The sequence below is a fragment of the Loxodonta africana genome, chromosome 11, assembly GCF_030014295.1.
Source record: "Loxodonta africana isolate mLoxAfr1 chromosome 11, mLoxAfr1.hap2, whole genome shotgun sequence".
NCBI lineage: Eukaryota > Metazoa > Chordata > Mammalia > Proboscidea > Elephantidae > Loxodonta > Loxodonta africana.
This window is the reverse complement of record NC_087352.1, coordinates 17,385,126-17,399,407: the sequence shown is the minus strand read 5'-3', so window position 1 is coordinate 17,399,407 and position 14,282 is coordinate 17,385,126. Positions and strand designations below refer to the sequence as shown.

The window sequence follows — 14,282 nt, the reverse complement described above, 5'->3', positions numbered from 1 at the left end:
AAGTCACTCCTGAGGTTCACCCTTCAGCCAAAGATCCATAAAACAAAAAATAACACATGCAGTTCAACCACATATATGAGGCTTAATGGGCACACCAGCCGAGGGGCAAGAACGAGAAGGCAGGAGGGGACAGGAAGGCTGGACAAATGGAAATGGGGAAACCAAGGTTGAGAACGGGAGACTGTTAACACATCACAGCGTTGGCAACTAATATCACAAAACAATACATGTATTAATTATTTAATAAGGAACTAATTTGCTCTGTAAAATTTCACCTAAACCACTATTTAAAAAAAAGATTACAGCCTTGGAAACCCTATGGGGCAGCTCTACTCTGTCTTAGAGGGTCGCTATGAGTCGGAATCAACTTGATCAGCAACTAGTTAATCTTTAAGGGAGTAGATCGCCAGGTCTTTTCTCCTACGGAACAGCTGGTGGGTTTCGAAGGGTTTTGAACCACCCACCTTTTGGTTAGCAGTTGAGTGCTTAACAGTTGCACCACCAGGGCTCCTTTGAAGGGGCAGTGGGAATTCTCAGTTGCTAACCAGCTGATCTGAAGTGAGGCTGATGTGGGGACCCTGAGCTTGTGGCTGGTGTCCAAAATGAGGGCAGCCTTGCGCAGGACTGTGCTCTTAACAGAGTATTTGGCTAAGTCATTGCAGGAAGATATTCCTAGTGGGAGGAATGGCCTGGGCAAAAGTGCAGAGGTAGGAAAGCATGGGGGCCTCTGGGAGAAGAGGGAACAGAAGCAAAGAGCAAGCAGACGGGAGGCGCAGGAGAGAGCCAGGCCGAGCCACGCCTCACCTGAACTGGCTCCAAGGGCTGGTATGTGCGGCTGAGGACAGGACGCAAGGCAGAGTAAAGGCCTGTGCACCGCCCCCCGCCCCCAAGTCCTTCAGCACAGGCCGACGGATGGAGTGCATCCCTTGGGCCATGTTCTCGACTCACACTGACCTTGAGAAATTCCATTTCCCCCAGCTGAGCTGCAGTTCAGGAGTGAGGGAATCTCAGAGCGGAAGGAGGGAGACATGTGCATCCATCAAACGTCCTCTTCCAGCCAGGTTTGCTTCTGGGAACCTTGCACCCACTGGGGGCTTCAGCCCAGAAACTGGGGTGTTGTTTGTGGTCCAGCTGCTCCCTCCCTCACACAGTATAAAAACAAAAACCAAATCCGTTGCCTTCAAGTCAGTTGCGACTCATGGCGACCCCATGTGTTAGAGTAGAACTGCTCCATAGGTTTTTCTTGGCTGTAATATTTACGGAAGCAGATCACCAGGTCTTTCTTCCGTGGTGCTGCTGGGTGGGTTCAAACTGCCAACCTTTAGCTTAGTTAAAATAAAACAAAACAAAACAAAAATGTTGCCATCAAGTCTCTTCTGACTCATGGTGACCCTATAGGAAAAAGTAGAACTGCCCCATAGGGTTTCTGAGGCTGCAATCTTTACAGAAGCAGATTGCCAGGTCTTTCTTCCACGGCACTGCTGTATGGATTCAAACTGACAACCTTTAGGTTATTAGTTGAGAGAAAACTGTGCCACACAGGGACCTCCCTTGCACAACACATCCCATCAAGTCCACCTCCAAGACAGACCATTACTTCGCCTGCCTCTTTCCAGATCACCACTTCGCCTCTTTCCGCCCCACCAGGCCTGCCTGGGTCCACGCCACCATCACCTTCTCCATGGCCTCCCCAAGTCCCTTTGGCCCCCATCAACTTGTTCTCTATATAGCAGCCAGGGCAATCTCGTCAAACAATAACAACAATAAATGATAACAGCACACAAGTGGTGCTTACTATGTGCTATGTAAAAATGGTATTATTGTTAGCCTACATTTACTGATGTGGAAACTGAAGCACAGAGAGGTTAAGTAACTGCCCAAGGTCACACAGCCAGGAACTGGCTGAGCTGGAATTACACATTCGACCATGTCAGTCTTCTGGTAAAACCTTTCCCAGGCTCCTTCTGCCTTCAGAAGCCAGGACCACACTCCTTCGAAGTCTCACAGGGCCTGACACTACAAATCCCACTCGATCACTCCACGCCAGTCACACAGGATTTAGTTCCTCCACCCACAAGGACTTTACACATCTGTTTCCTCTGTCTGGGAGACTCTTACTGCCCCCTTCTTATCTCACTTCCTTTCCACTACTGAATCCCTACTCCTCATCATATTCCAGCTCTGTTACCACTCTCAAAAAAACCATCCTTTACCTGGTAGGCTGGAAGGCAGTGGAGGTTCAGTGGTGGAATTCTTGCCTCCCATGCGGGAGACCGGCTTCAATTCCATCACCCTTCTGTCAGTGGAGGCTTGCGTGTTATTATGATGCTGAACAGGTTTCAGTGGAGCTTCCAGACTAAGACAGACTAAGAATAAAGGCCTGGCAATCAACTTGCAAAAATCAGCCAATGAAAACCCTACAGATCACAACAGTCCAACCTGCAACCCGTCATGGGAATGGCGCAGGACCAGGCAGCATTTTTCCTGTCGTGCGTGGGGTCGCCATTAGTCGGGAGCTGACTCGACGGCAGCTAACGACAACAAGTGGGTTAACATGGGGCACAGAAAACGGTAGTCTGAGCCCTTTGGACAGAGTTCAGGTACATCATAAGGAAGGAAGAGGAATTGTTTTGCTGGTCATATCCTCGCATTTGCTCAGCAGCAGAACCTCCGCAAACCAAAGCAGGGGCTCCTGCTTCATGGCAAGTCTTGTTGTTCCAGCACCGTTTCCTTACATCATGCACAACAACATTGCCTAGGTTGAGCAGGGCCACCCCATGTGGTTGGGCAGGTTGTACACTGCACAAGGGTGCCGCATCTAAGGGGCAGCATCCACGCTGTAGACACTGTAGGTCTGTACAGTCACTTTTCAGACAGAAATGAAGGGTCTAGGGCAATGTCACCCAGTAGAATTTCCTGCAGTGATGGAAATGTTCTGCATCTGCGCTGTGCAGTATAGAGCCACCGGCCACCGACGTCTCCTGAGCACGTGAAGTGCAGTGAGCATGGCTGAGGAACAGCACTTTTAATTTTACCGAATTCTAATTGTTTTAAATTTAAATAGCCACATGTGGCTAGCAGCTGCTCTGTTAGACAATGCGGGGCTAGAGAAAGGGGTGCCTTTTTCCAATTTTCACAGAGAGCTGGTACAGAAACCAAGGTCAGCTCTGTCATAAGGCTGAACAGAGCCTCACCCCTCGCCACCAGCAGCTCTGAACTTAACCACTCACTGGAGGCCCTGCAGTCCCCACCATGTGAATTCAGTCCCCCGAGGGCAGGGTGCACTCTGGTTTTGCTCATCAATGAAGCCTCAGCACTGGGCACAGCGCCTCACACAAACACCTGCAGAACAAAAAAACAAAACCTCAAACCCACTGCCATCCAGTCAATTCCAGCTCACGGTGGCCCACGCGTTACAGTGGAACTGCTCCATAGGGATTTCTTGGCTATAATTCTTACAGAAGCAGATCACCAGGCCTTTCTTCCGCACCACCACTGGCTGGGTTCCAACCGCCAACCTTCAGTTTATAGCCGAAAGCAAACTGTTTGACATCTGCCTGTTGAGGACTCCAGGATTCCTGTCTCCAGTCCCAGCATCTCGTCTGAGTTCTACACTCAGCAGTTTCACACAGGCGTCTGACCGGTCTCTCAAGCCACCTAGGTTCCATGCCGAGGTCTTGACATGCTGCACCAAACGTGCACCTCGTCGTCCCCGCCAGTCTTCTCCATCCTTCCAGGAGCCCCCAAGCCTGGGGTCATCCCAGACTTCTCTTTTTCTCACACATCCAACCCATCAACAATTCCAAATGACACCACATTCAAATTTGACCATTTTACCCCCTCCGCGACTGCCACTTTCACTCAAGTCTACCCAAAGGCACCTCAGAAGAAAGGCCAGGCAATCTGTTTCCTACCTAGACTACTGCAGCCTCTCCCAGTCCTTGCCACTGCCCCTCCAGTCTGTTCCCCTCATTGCCACCAGGGGGCGCTCGTTAGACGCAGAGTCCCTCAAGCCCATCATCTGCTCAGAGACCTTGGTTGACGCCCTTCTCATTCACAGCCAAAGCCCAAGTTCCCTCGGTGGTACAGGAGGCCCCACACAATCTGCCCTGTTCCATCTCTGCTCTCACCTCCTACCTACTCCCCTCGCTCTCTCGGCTCCAGCCACACTGGCCTCCTTCCTGTTGCTCAGGGCACCATGCACAGTCCTGCTTGCCTGAGGGCCTTTGCACTGAGTGTTGCCCCAGATCTCCACGTGGTTCACTCCTCACCTCCTTCAGGCTTCTACTCAAATGTCTCTTCTTCAGTGTGGCCTTCCCTGACCACCCTACATAAAGGTGCAAAAAACACCGTCTCCAGTATTTCCTACTCTCTTGCTTTATTTTTCTCTTTAGTTGAAGTTACTAGATTGAGGGAGAGAAAGAAAGGAGGGAGGGCCCTGGATGGCACAAATGCTCTGCACTTAGCTGGTAACCAAAAAGGAGCCCCGGTGGTGCAATGGTTAAGCACTCAGCTGCTAACAGAAAGGTCAGCAGTTCGAATCCATCAGCCACTTCACAGGAGAAAGATATGGCAGCCTGCCTCCATAAAGATTACAACCTAGGAAATCCTACCGGGCAGTTCTATAGGGTATGTCTTAAATCATTCTCTTTTGAGATATAAAAGAGCAGATTAAGAAAGCAAGCAAGCAAGCACAAATAGAGGGGAAGACAGACATCACATGATTGCCAAGGAACCTAGGAATAGACACCGAAAAGAGACAAGAATTTTCCCCCAGAGCCAACAGAGAGAGAGACCCTTCCCCTAGAGCCAATGTCCTGAATTCAGACTTCTAGCCTCTTAAAACTGTGAGAAAATGCATTTCTGTTCATTAAAGCCACCCACTTGTGGTACTTCTGTTATAGCAATGCTAGATAACAAAGACAGCACTCCATGCCTACAAAACTGACCCCCAATAAAAACCCTGGACAACAGGCTCGGGTAAGCTTCCCTAGTTGACAATACTCCAACCATGTCATCACACACCCCTGCTGGGAGAATTAAAGCACTGACCGCATGACTTCACGGTAAGAGGACAAGTGGAAGCTCACTCCTGCTCTCTCCTGGGCCCTGTTCCTATGCACCTTTTCCCTTTGCTGCCTTTCCTTTTGCTGATTTTAATATGTATCCTTTCACTGTAATAAACTGTAACCATGAGTGTAATGGTTTTTCTGAGTTCTCTGAGTCCTTCTAGTGAAACACTGAATCTGAGGGTGGTCTCGGGAGCCCCTGGTACAGGTAGGATGCTGGGAGGAGCAGGAAGAGGATGGTGAGAATTCAGCATGCAGATACCCTTCTCTCTGGAGTTCTGCCTGCTTCTCTGGCTGCTGCTGGTCCATCCCCTTTACTGGTTCCAGTTCCTCTTCCTGACTCACAATGCTGCTGCACCCCAGGGCTCAGTCCCAGGGCCTCATCTCTCCTCTGTCTACACTAATTCCCTTGATGATTTCACTAGTACCACCTAGTTGCTCCTACAAGGAGCCCTGGTGGTGCAGTGGTTAAGTACCAGGCTGCTAACTGAAAGGTCTATGGTTTCAACCCACTAGCCACTCCATGGGAGAAAGATGTGGCAGTCTGCTTCTATAAAGATTACAGCCTTGGCTACGATACTCCACTGGTCTCACCCCATCGGGAGCAAGGGAGAATGAGGAAAACCAAAGACACAAGGGGAAAGTTAGTCCAAAGGACTAATAGACTACAACTACCACAGCCTCCACCAGACTGAGTCCAGCACAACTAGATGGTGCCCAGCTACCACCGCCGACTGCTCTGACAGGGATCACAATAGAGGGTCCCAGACAGAGCTGGAGAAAAATGTAGAATAAAATTCTAACTCACAAAAATGACTAGACTTACTCACCTGACAGAGACTGGAGAAACCCCAAGAGTATGGCCCCCAGACACCCTTTTAGCTCAGTACTGAAGTCACTCCTGAGGTTCACTCTTCAGCCAAAGATTAGTCAGGCCCATAAAACGAAATTAGACTAAAGGGGCACACCAGCACAGGGATAAGGACTAAAAGGCAGGAGGGGACAGGAAAGCGGGTAATAGGGAACCCAAGGTGGAGAAGGAAGAGCGTTGACATGTCATGAGGTTGGTAACCAATATCACAAAACAATATGTGCACTAATTGTTTAATGAGAAGCTAGTTTGTTCTGTAAACCTGCATCTAAAGAACAATTAAAAAAAAAAAGTAGAAATTAAACAAAAAAAATTACAGCCTTGGAAACCCTATGGGGCAGTTCTACTCTGTCCTACAGGGTTGCTGTGAGTTGGAATCGACTCAATGGCAATGGGTTAGCTGCTCCCATGTGATTCCTCAGTCCAGACCCCTTCCTTTGACCTCTAGACCCACAAATTTAACTTGGTCTCTCTAGCTGTCTCTTTTTGTTGTTGTTGCTGTTGTTAGCTGCCTTGAGGTCAGCCCCTGACTCATGGCACTCCCATGTGTGCAGAGTAGAACTGCTCCATAGGGTTTTCTTGGCTGTAATCTTTATGGAAGCAGATTGCCAGGCCTTCCTTCCATGAAGCTGCTGGGTGGGTTTGAACCTTCAACCTTTAGCTCAGCAGTCAATTGCAAACTACTTGCATCACCCAGGCTTTTACCTGTTGCTTTTGAGTCAATTCCAACTCAGAGCCACCCTATAGGATCCTATAGTAGAACTGCCCCACTGGGTTTCAAAGGCTGTAATCTTCACAGAAGCAGACTGCCACATCTTTCTCCCACAAAGCGGCTGGTAGGTTTGAACTGCTGACCTTTCATTTAGCAGCCGAGCACTTAACCACCATACCACCAAAAAAAAAAAAAAATACCACCAGGCAGCTCAAATTCCTGCATCCAAAACGGAGCTCTCAGTCTTCCCCATAGATCTGCCCCCTCCCTCCCAATGCCGTCTTCCACATCTCTAAGCAGCTGCTCCAACCTTCCAGCTCAGGCCCAGACCCCTAGAGGCCTGACTCCTCTCCTTCTCCCACTGCCCCCATCCCACATCCTGTACATCAGCAAAGGCCTCCGAGACTTCCAACCATAACCAGCGTCCGACCACCTTTCACCATTTTCACTGCTATACTGGAGTCCTGGTACTACTAGTCATTCCTCAATTATCAGCGAAAAGGTTGGCGGTTTGAACCCATTCAGAGGTGCCGCGGAAGACTGGCCTGGAGATCTACCTCCGAAAGGTTACAGCCTTGAAAACCCCATGGAGCAGTTCTACTCTGCGCACATGGGGTTGCCTTGAGTCAGAATCAACTTGACAGCAACTAACAATGACTACTATAACTCTTGTCAGAGTTTTCATTATTTCTCACCTGAAAAAATATAACAGCCTCCTGAACAGACCTCTCTGCTTCCCCTGCCTCTGACAGGCTGTTCCCCACACGGCAGCTAGAAGGATTCTGTTAACACCTCAGTCAGCTCATGTCCCTTCTCTGCTCAGAACCCTCCCATGGCTCCCACCTCCTCAGAGTCAAAGCAGAGTCCTCACTGTGGCCCACAAGGCCCTATACAATCTGGCCCCGTACAATCTGGCCCCTCTGCCCTCATGTCCTGCCCTCTCCCCCTCACTTACTCTCCTCCAGTACACTGTTCCCCTCCCTGCTCCTCCAACACTCTATGCGCAGTCCTGCCTTTGCACATTCTGTTCCCGCTGCCTGGACCTTTCTCCCCCACATATCCACTAGGTTCATTCCCTCACCTCTTTCAGGGCTTATGCTGGATGCACAGGTGTGCAATATTATTTCTCCCTTGCTGACTCCCTAGCTGCTAATGGACACAAAGTAAAATATGTGCTTTAGGGGGAGGTTTGCCCTCTGAAGAAACCCAGAACTCTGCTAAACTATCCAAATAGGGTAAAGGAGGAAGGGCTGTTCTCTAAAAAATGTGCCACTAAATTTAGAATAGCCTGAACAGGGGCAGTAAATGATATCCATTGCCTGCAGGGGGCCTCCCACTTTTATTACTACCTTTTACTACCCCCTTTTATTGTCCCTTACCCTATCTATTCTCTGGACATGCTGTTTGCCACATAGACATGGCTTTCTGATTAGTATTTAATCCTAGGAGAGGAATTTAGGTGTTCTCCTCCCAAGACGTGAACTGGGGCACGCTTGGATGTAATCTAACCCTGTGGATGGGAGCGTAACTTCGATGATGACGTATGCTGTTCTACTCATTCCTGTCACATTAATTCTGTAAGTAATAAACGCCTGCTGATCATGACATTACAAGTGTCTGGTCTGTGCCCTCCTCCACAGTCTTTCACAAAGGACTTATGAATATAGGGACATTGCCTCCTACCTCACATACCACCTCCTCAGGGAGGCCTTCCCTGACCACCCTGTCAACAGCAGGCTCCCGTCTTATCCCTCTCTATCCTCGGCTCTGCTTTATCATTCTCTATAGCACTTACCACTACTGGGCATCATATTTTATATTTATTTTTTCCTTTTCTCTGCAACAGGAGCCCTGGTTAAGTGCTAGGCTGCTAAGTGAAAGGATGGCAGTTGCAACTCACCAACTGCTCCATGGAAGAAAGATATGGCAGTGTGCTTCTTTAAAGATTACAGCCTTGGAATCCCACTGGGGCAGTTCTACTCTGCCCTATAGGGTCACTATGAGTCAGAATCAACTCGACAGCAACAGGTTTGGTTTTGGGTTTAGGACCCCCAACTGGGATGTTGGCTCCATGAAGGCATGGCTTCATCTTCCCTGTTCACTTCTGAGGATGCTTAGGACAGGGCCAGGTTCCAAGCTGGTACCCAGTGAATAGTTGCTGAATAAACGAAAGAGAGAACAAGCATGACAGGCCTGGAGGGGCCCCCCGTCCTCACCTGCAGCCGGTCCAGGATTTCGTGGTAGTGGAACAAAGTGCAGAACTCCACATGGGCCAAGAACTCCTCCAAAGCTGCCTTCTCTGCCGGACTGGAGTGGAATTCCTGTTACCTCAGGAGGCAAGGCTTCTGTTTAGGTCTCTTTCTCCTTCCCCCTTCTTTGTCCCAGAGCCAGGGGTCAGGGGGAAGGGGACAAAGAGGAATTCTTTCTCTTACAACCTGTATACACTATCAGAGCCCTGATTTTTCATTTTGTTTTGTTTTGAAGGGAGACGGTACACCCATTTTATTGACCAAGAAACTGAGGCAGACTGCTATAGTGAAAAACAGATGACTTAAAGAGCTAGAGGTTCAAGTGTCTGCTTTGACACTTATATGGACTGAATTGCATCCCCTCCCCCTCAAAAAAAAAGACATGTTGAACTCCTAACCTGTGTATTTATGAATATGACCCTGTGTGGAAACAGGGTCTTTGAAGATGTTACCATGAGGTCATACTGGAGTAGGGTGGGTCCTAATTGATCATGAGTGGTGTCCTAAGGAAAGAGGAGAAGGGGCACAGAGGGAAGGCAGAGGCAGAGATCACACTGATGTATCTACAAGCCAAGGAACATCAGGATTCCCAACCACCACCAGAAGCTAGGAGATGCCTGGAGCAGAGTCTCTCTCAGAGCCCTCAGAAGGAATCAACATGGCCGACACCCTGATTTCGGACTTCTGGCCTTCAGAGCTGTGAGACAATATATCTGTGTTGTTTTAAGCCACCTAATTTGTGATATTTTTGTTATAGCAGCCCACAGAAACTAACACGCTGACTAACATTCACACAAAGCTTACTGTGGGCCTGGCACTGTTTGCCGGCATATCTTCCTCCAGAGGATTCGAGGAGGTTGATGGAATCATAACCCCCACTTTTCATATGGGAAAACCAAGAATCAGGGGATTCACTTCCCAAGGTCAGGGAGGACTCCAGAGCACACACATTTAACAAGTTCTTTATGCTTCCTTTCTCAGTGCCCTGCATGAATGGCTTCACCTCTCTGAGCCTCAGTTTCCTCATCTGCAAAAGAGGATCATACCTTCTTTCTCAGAGGGCTGCAGTGAGTATTTGATGAGATTACGTGTCCATATTATATGTGTGTGTATGTATATATTTATGTGAATGTACATGTGCGTGAAGGAACCCTGATTCAAACCCATCAGCCACTCCATGGGCGAAAGATGTGGCAGTCAGCTTCCATAAAGATCACAGCCTTAGAAACCCTATGGGGCAGTTTCTACTCTGTCCTGTAGGTTTGCTATGAGTCAAAATAACTTGATGGCAATGGGTTTTTTTAATATGGGTGTGTATAATGAGCCCTGGTGGCACAATCCTCAAGTGTTCGACTGCTCACTGAAAGGCCAGCAGTTCAAATCCACTGGCTACTCCATGGGAGAAAAAAACCTGGCAATCTGCTCCTATAAAGATTACACCCTAGAAAACTGTATGGGGCAGTTCTGTTCTATCACATGCGGTTGCTATAAGTCGGAATCTACTTGAAGGCACAGAACAACAACATACGTGTGTGTATAGGGGAGTTCCCGGGTGAAGCAAACAGTTAAGCACTCAACTACTAGCCAAAAGGTTGGTGGGTCGAACCCACACAGAGGTGCCTCAGAAGAAAGAACTGGCAATCTGCTTCCAAAAGGTCATAGCCTTGAAAACTCTATGGGGTGGTTCTATTCTACACACATGGGGTCGCCATAGTTGGAAGTGAATGATGGCAACTAGTAACAAATGCATGTGTAAAGTCTAGCATAGGACTTAATACAAACAGCAAGTGTTCAATAAATAATTGTTAAATGAATGAACAATAATGCTCAGTATTGACAGGTATGAAGACAATGGCGGAGTTAAGTGCTCAAGCTCTGGAACGGGACCAGTATTGAAGGGAGATAAATGAGGCACCTAAGGTACAATCACTCTTGTTGTTGTTGGGTGTCTTCGAGTCGATTCCCACTCACAGCGATCCCATATGCCAGAGCAGAACTGCCCCATAGGGTTTCCTAGGCTATATAATAGTTATGGAAGTAAATTGCTGGGTCTTTTCTCCACAGAGCTGCTAGGTGGGGTTCAAACTGCCAACCTTTTGGTTAGCAGCTGAGTACTTAACCGCTGCACCACCAGGGCTCTCATGCAGCCATTCTTAGGATCATGCAAGTGCCTCACCCACCCCATACTAGTCCTGGCCCTGATCTGGAATTAGACCACTTCAGTTCGCATCCCGCCATTATGTGGCCTTGGGCAAGTCACTTTCCTTCTGTGTGTTTCAGTTACCTCATCTATAAAATAAGGATGATGTCAGTATCTCTCTCACTAGGTCATCCTGATGATTCAATAATACATGCAAAATACTTAGTACAATGCCTGCCATATGCTCAAACAGCATGAAAATAATTGTGATTATAGCTTTGTGACTTTGTGGTTATTATGTCATATCATGTCATGTCACGTTATATTATATGATATCATATTTCCTGGAAGAAGTACAGCTAGAATGCTCCTTAGAAGCAAGGATGGTGAGACTTCATCTCACATACTTTGTTTTTTTTTCTCACATACTTTGGACATGTTATCAGGAGGGACCAGTCCCTGAAGAAGGACATCATGCTTGGCAAAGTAGACAGTCAGCAAAAAAGAGTAAGACCCTCAACGAGATAGAGTGACACAGTGGCTGCAACAATTGGCTCGAGCATAACCACCATTGTGAGGATGGTGCAGGACAACATGGTGTTTCTTCTGTTGTACACATGGTCACTATGAGTCAGAAATGACTCAACGGCACCTAACAACAGCAACATATTATATTATGCAGTGCTATACTATATTATTATGGAAACCCTGGTGGCGTAATGGTTAAGTGTTATGGCTGCTAACCAAAGGGTCGGAGTTCGAATCCGCCAGGTGCTCCCTGAAAACTCTATGGGGCACTTCTACTCTGTCCTATAAGGTCGCTATGACTCAGAATTGGTTTGACAGCACTGGGTTTGGTTTTGGTTTATACTAAATTATAAATTATATATTTTTTATATATATTACATATATATTATATATAAAAAATATATACTATATTATATATTATAAATTACATTGTATTATAAGCTATGGCGAATCATAGCTGCTAACCAGAAGGTCGGCAGTTGGAATCCACCAGCCACTCCTTGGAAACCCTATGGGGCAGTTCTACTCTGTCCTGTTGGGTCACTATGAGTCAGAATTGACTTGCTGGCAACTGGTTTGGTTTCAGGGTTTATTCTATATTAGGAACACTGGTGGCACAGTAGTTAAGAGCTCAGCTGCTTACCAAAAGGTCAACAGTTCGAATACACCAGCAGCTACTTGAAAATCCTACGAGGCAGTTCTACTCTGTCCTGTAGGATCACTATGAGGCGGAATCGCCTGGATGGCAATGGGTTTGCAGTTTTGTTTTTTGTTTTTTTAAATACTATATTATAAATTATATTATTAAATAGTAGCAATAATAATGACTATTATATCCATTTTGCAAGGGTAAAACCATGGCCCAAAAAGTGACTTATCCAGCCTTCCAGAACTATCTAGGTCCAAACTTCAATCCCACATCTGCACCTGGGAAGTTTTCTCCCTTGGTTCCAACTCATCTCACTTCCACCTGGGACGAGGAGGGGATCTGAGTACTACAGCTCCCAGGAGGCACCGGGGCAGCCTTCCATAGCACGGAGGGCCCTCGTGCCGCGAAGCTTGGTGGGAGTCGTAGTCCCCAGGGTCTGGGCCCCGGGATTGTCGGTACCTGTATCAGAAGGCGGAGCAGCTGCTCCTTGGAGAACGGGATGAAGCGCTCGCGGTACTGCTGGGCCCAGTTGCGGGGCTCCTTGGGGTTCCACATCTTGCGGTACTCCCCCATCTTGGCAGCCAGCGATGACAGGGCCCGGGGGGGCCCGAGGAGCGCGGGCAAGACCCGGACCCTGGACCCCCAGACCCCCCGGGCCACATGCAGCATGGCCAGACCCTTTCTCTGGAACCTAAACGAGAGGAATGGGCACGGATGAAAGGTCATCTGGGGGAAAGGCGCTCCCTCACCTCTATGTCTTCCCCTCACAGAGCTCAGAGCCCATCTGCCAGCCTCGAAGCCCCTGTAGCATGTCCTCTGTCATATTGCTCAGTTGGCCTGCATCCCAGGCAGGGGTCATAGGTCATTAGGTTCAGGGGCGTTTTGCGGACTCAGAGACCCAGTAGGGGTACAACTGGTTTCTGTGGGGTCTAGGCGGCGAGGCGAATCTTGGAAGCATAGGAGATGCTCGGAAAGACTACATCGGGGGTGCAAGGCCGCTCTCCCTGGCCATGCAATCCCCCACCCTCCCCCTCACCTTAGCCAACGCGCGACTGTCATTGAGCCTCCTGCGCATGTGCACAAAGGCCTTCTGGGCCCCCAAAGTTCGGCTTCAGACACCAGTACAACGCATGCGCCAACCCTGGGTCCTTGTGAGCTCGGCATTTCTAACGCCTTATCTCAACTGCGCATGCGTTATTGGCCTGCCTTGCTCCACTTCTGCTTGCTTTTGGACTCGGCGCATGCCCTGCAGCAGTGTCTCCTTGTCCGCGTGCTTCAAAGGGAAAGAGGCGGGGAGGCCGCCCGGGAGAGTGGGGCTGGGGACAGTTCCCGCCCGCCGCCCGCCAACGGCGAGCGCCCAACGTCCACTGAAGCCACGCCCCCTCACTGTGAGCGCCTCAGTAGGCGGGAAAAGAAAGGGGCGGTGCTTAGGTGCAGCCAATCAGCTCTGGAGGAGCGAAAACGCGGGAAAAAGTGGAACCAAAAGAAGGTTGAGGTGGCGCTAGGGACCGGGAGGGCGTACTTCCGGGTGACGCACACCGGTCCTCCAGAATAGGGGTGGCTCCTTGTAGGGGAGCGTCACCCCAAACCCCATCACCCCCATTCCACGTCCTTAAAGGGGAGTTACCGATTCTAAGAAGGTAGCCTTGTGCCGGAGGTATGTCCTCCTAGTTCTGAGGGGACAGCCCAGTTCTTCTGTAGCCATGTTCCCCACAAATCTAAGGTCTTGACCCCTAACCTGAGGAAGTGCACTTATATGAAGACGGAGCTGAATCCTCGGGGGAGGCCATTATTCTAGGGAAATAACCCCAAATCACAGGGACACTCTAAAATATACCCTCAGATGCCTGGGTTTTCCATTATAGGTGCTGTCACCGCAAAACCTGAAAAAGATTCCTCTGGTTCAGACCTCTCAGGGTTTCTGACCTCTGTTCTAGCCCCCTTCACTCCCCAGAAAATCTCACCTGGATCCTCTCACAGAGGGGACCTCTGGCTCATGTGTTAAGGGGCCCCAAATATTCCAGCCCTTTTCCCCACTTCCTCTCCCTGGTTCCCCTCACCCTG

The 14,282-nt window shown here is 48.9% G+C and overlaps 1 protein-coding gene across 3 annotated transcripts in view; it reads right to left on the bottom strand.

The window, feature by feature from the left end:
• The window catches only part of TMEM143 (transmembrane protein 143), a 43,206-nt gene extending 29,929 nt beyond the window's left edge, over positions 1-13,277 (bottom strand). For 2 of the 3 annotated variants that reach the window (XM_064294030.1, XM_064294031.1), the window contains exons 1-3: positions 12,678-12,777; positions 9,300-9,404; positions 8,869-8,973 (exon numbers count right to left, since the gene is read on the bottom strand). In XM_064294030.1, coding sequence (XP_064150100.1) covers positions 8,869-8,973; positions 9,300-9,404; positions 12,678-12,773 — 306 coding nt within the window. In that variant the 5' untranslated portion in view covers positions 12,774-12,777. Of the gene's footprint in view, positions 1-8,868; positions 8,974-9,299; positions 9,405-12,677; positions 12,910-13,254 lie in introns of those variants that run through there. The other variant, XM_064294029.1, reaches the window with a different exon arrangement.
• Positions 13,278-14,282: the final 1,005 nt, after the last annotated feature.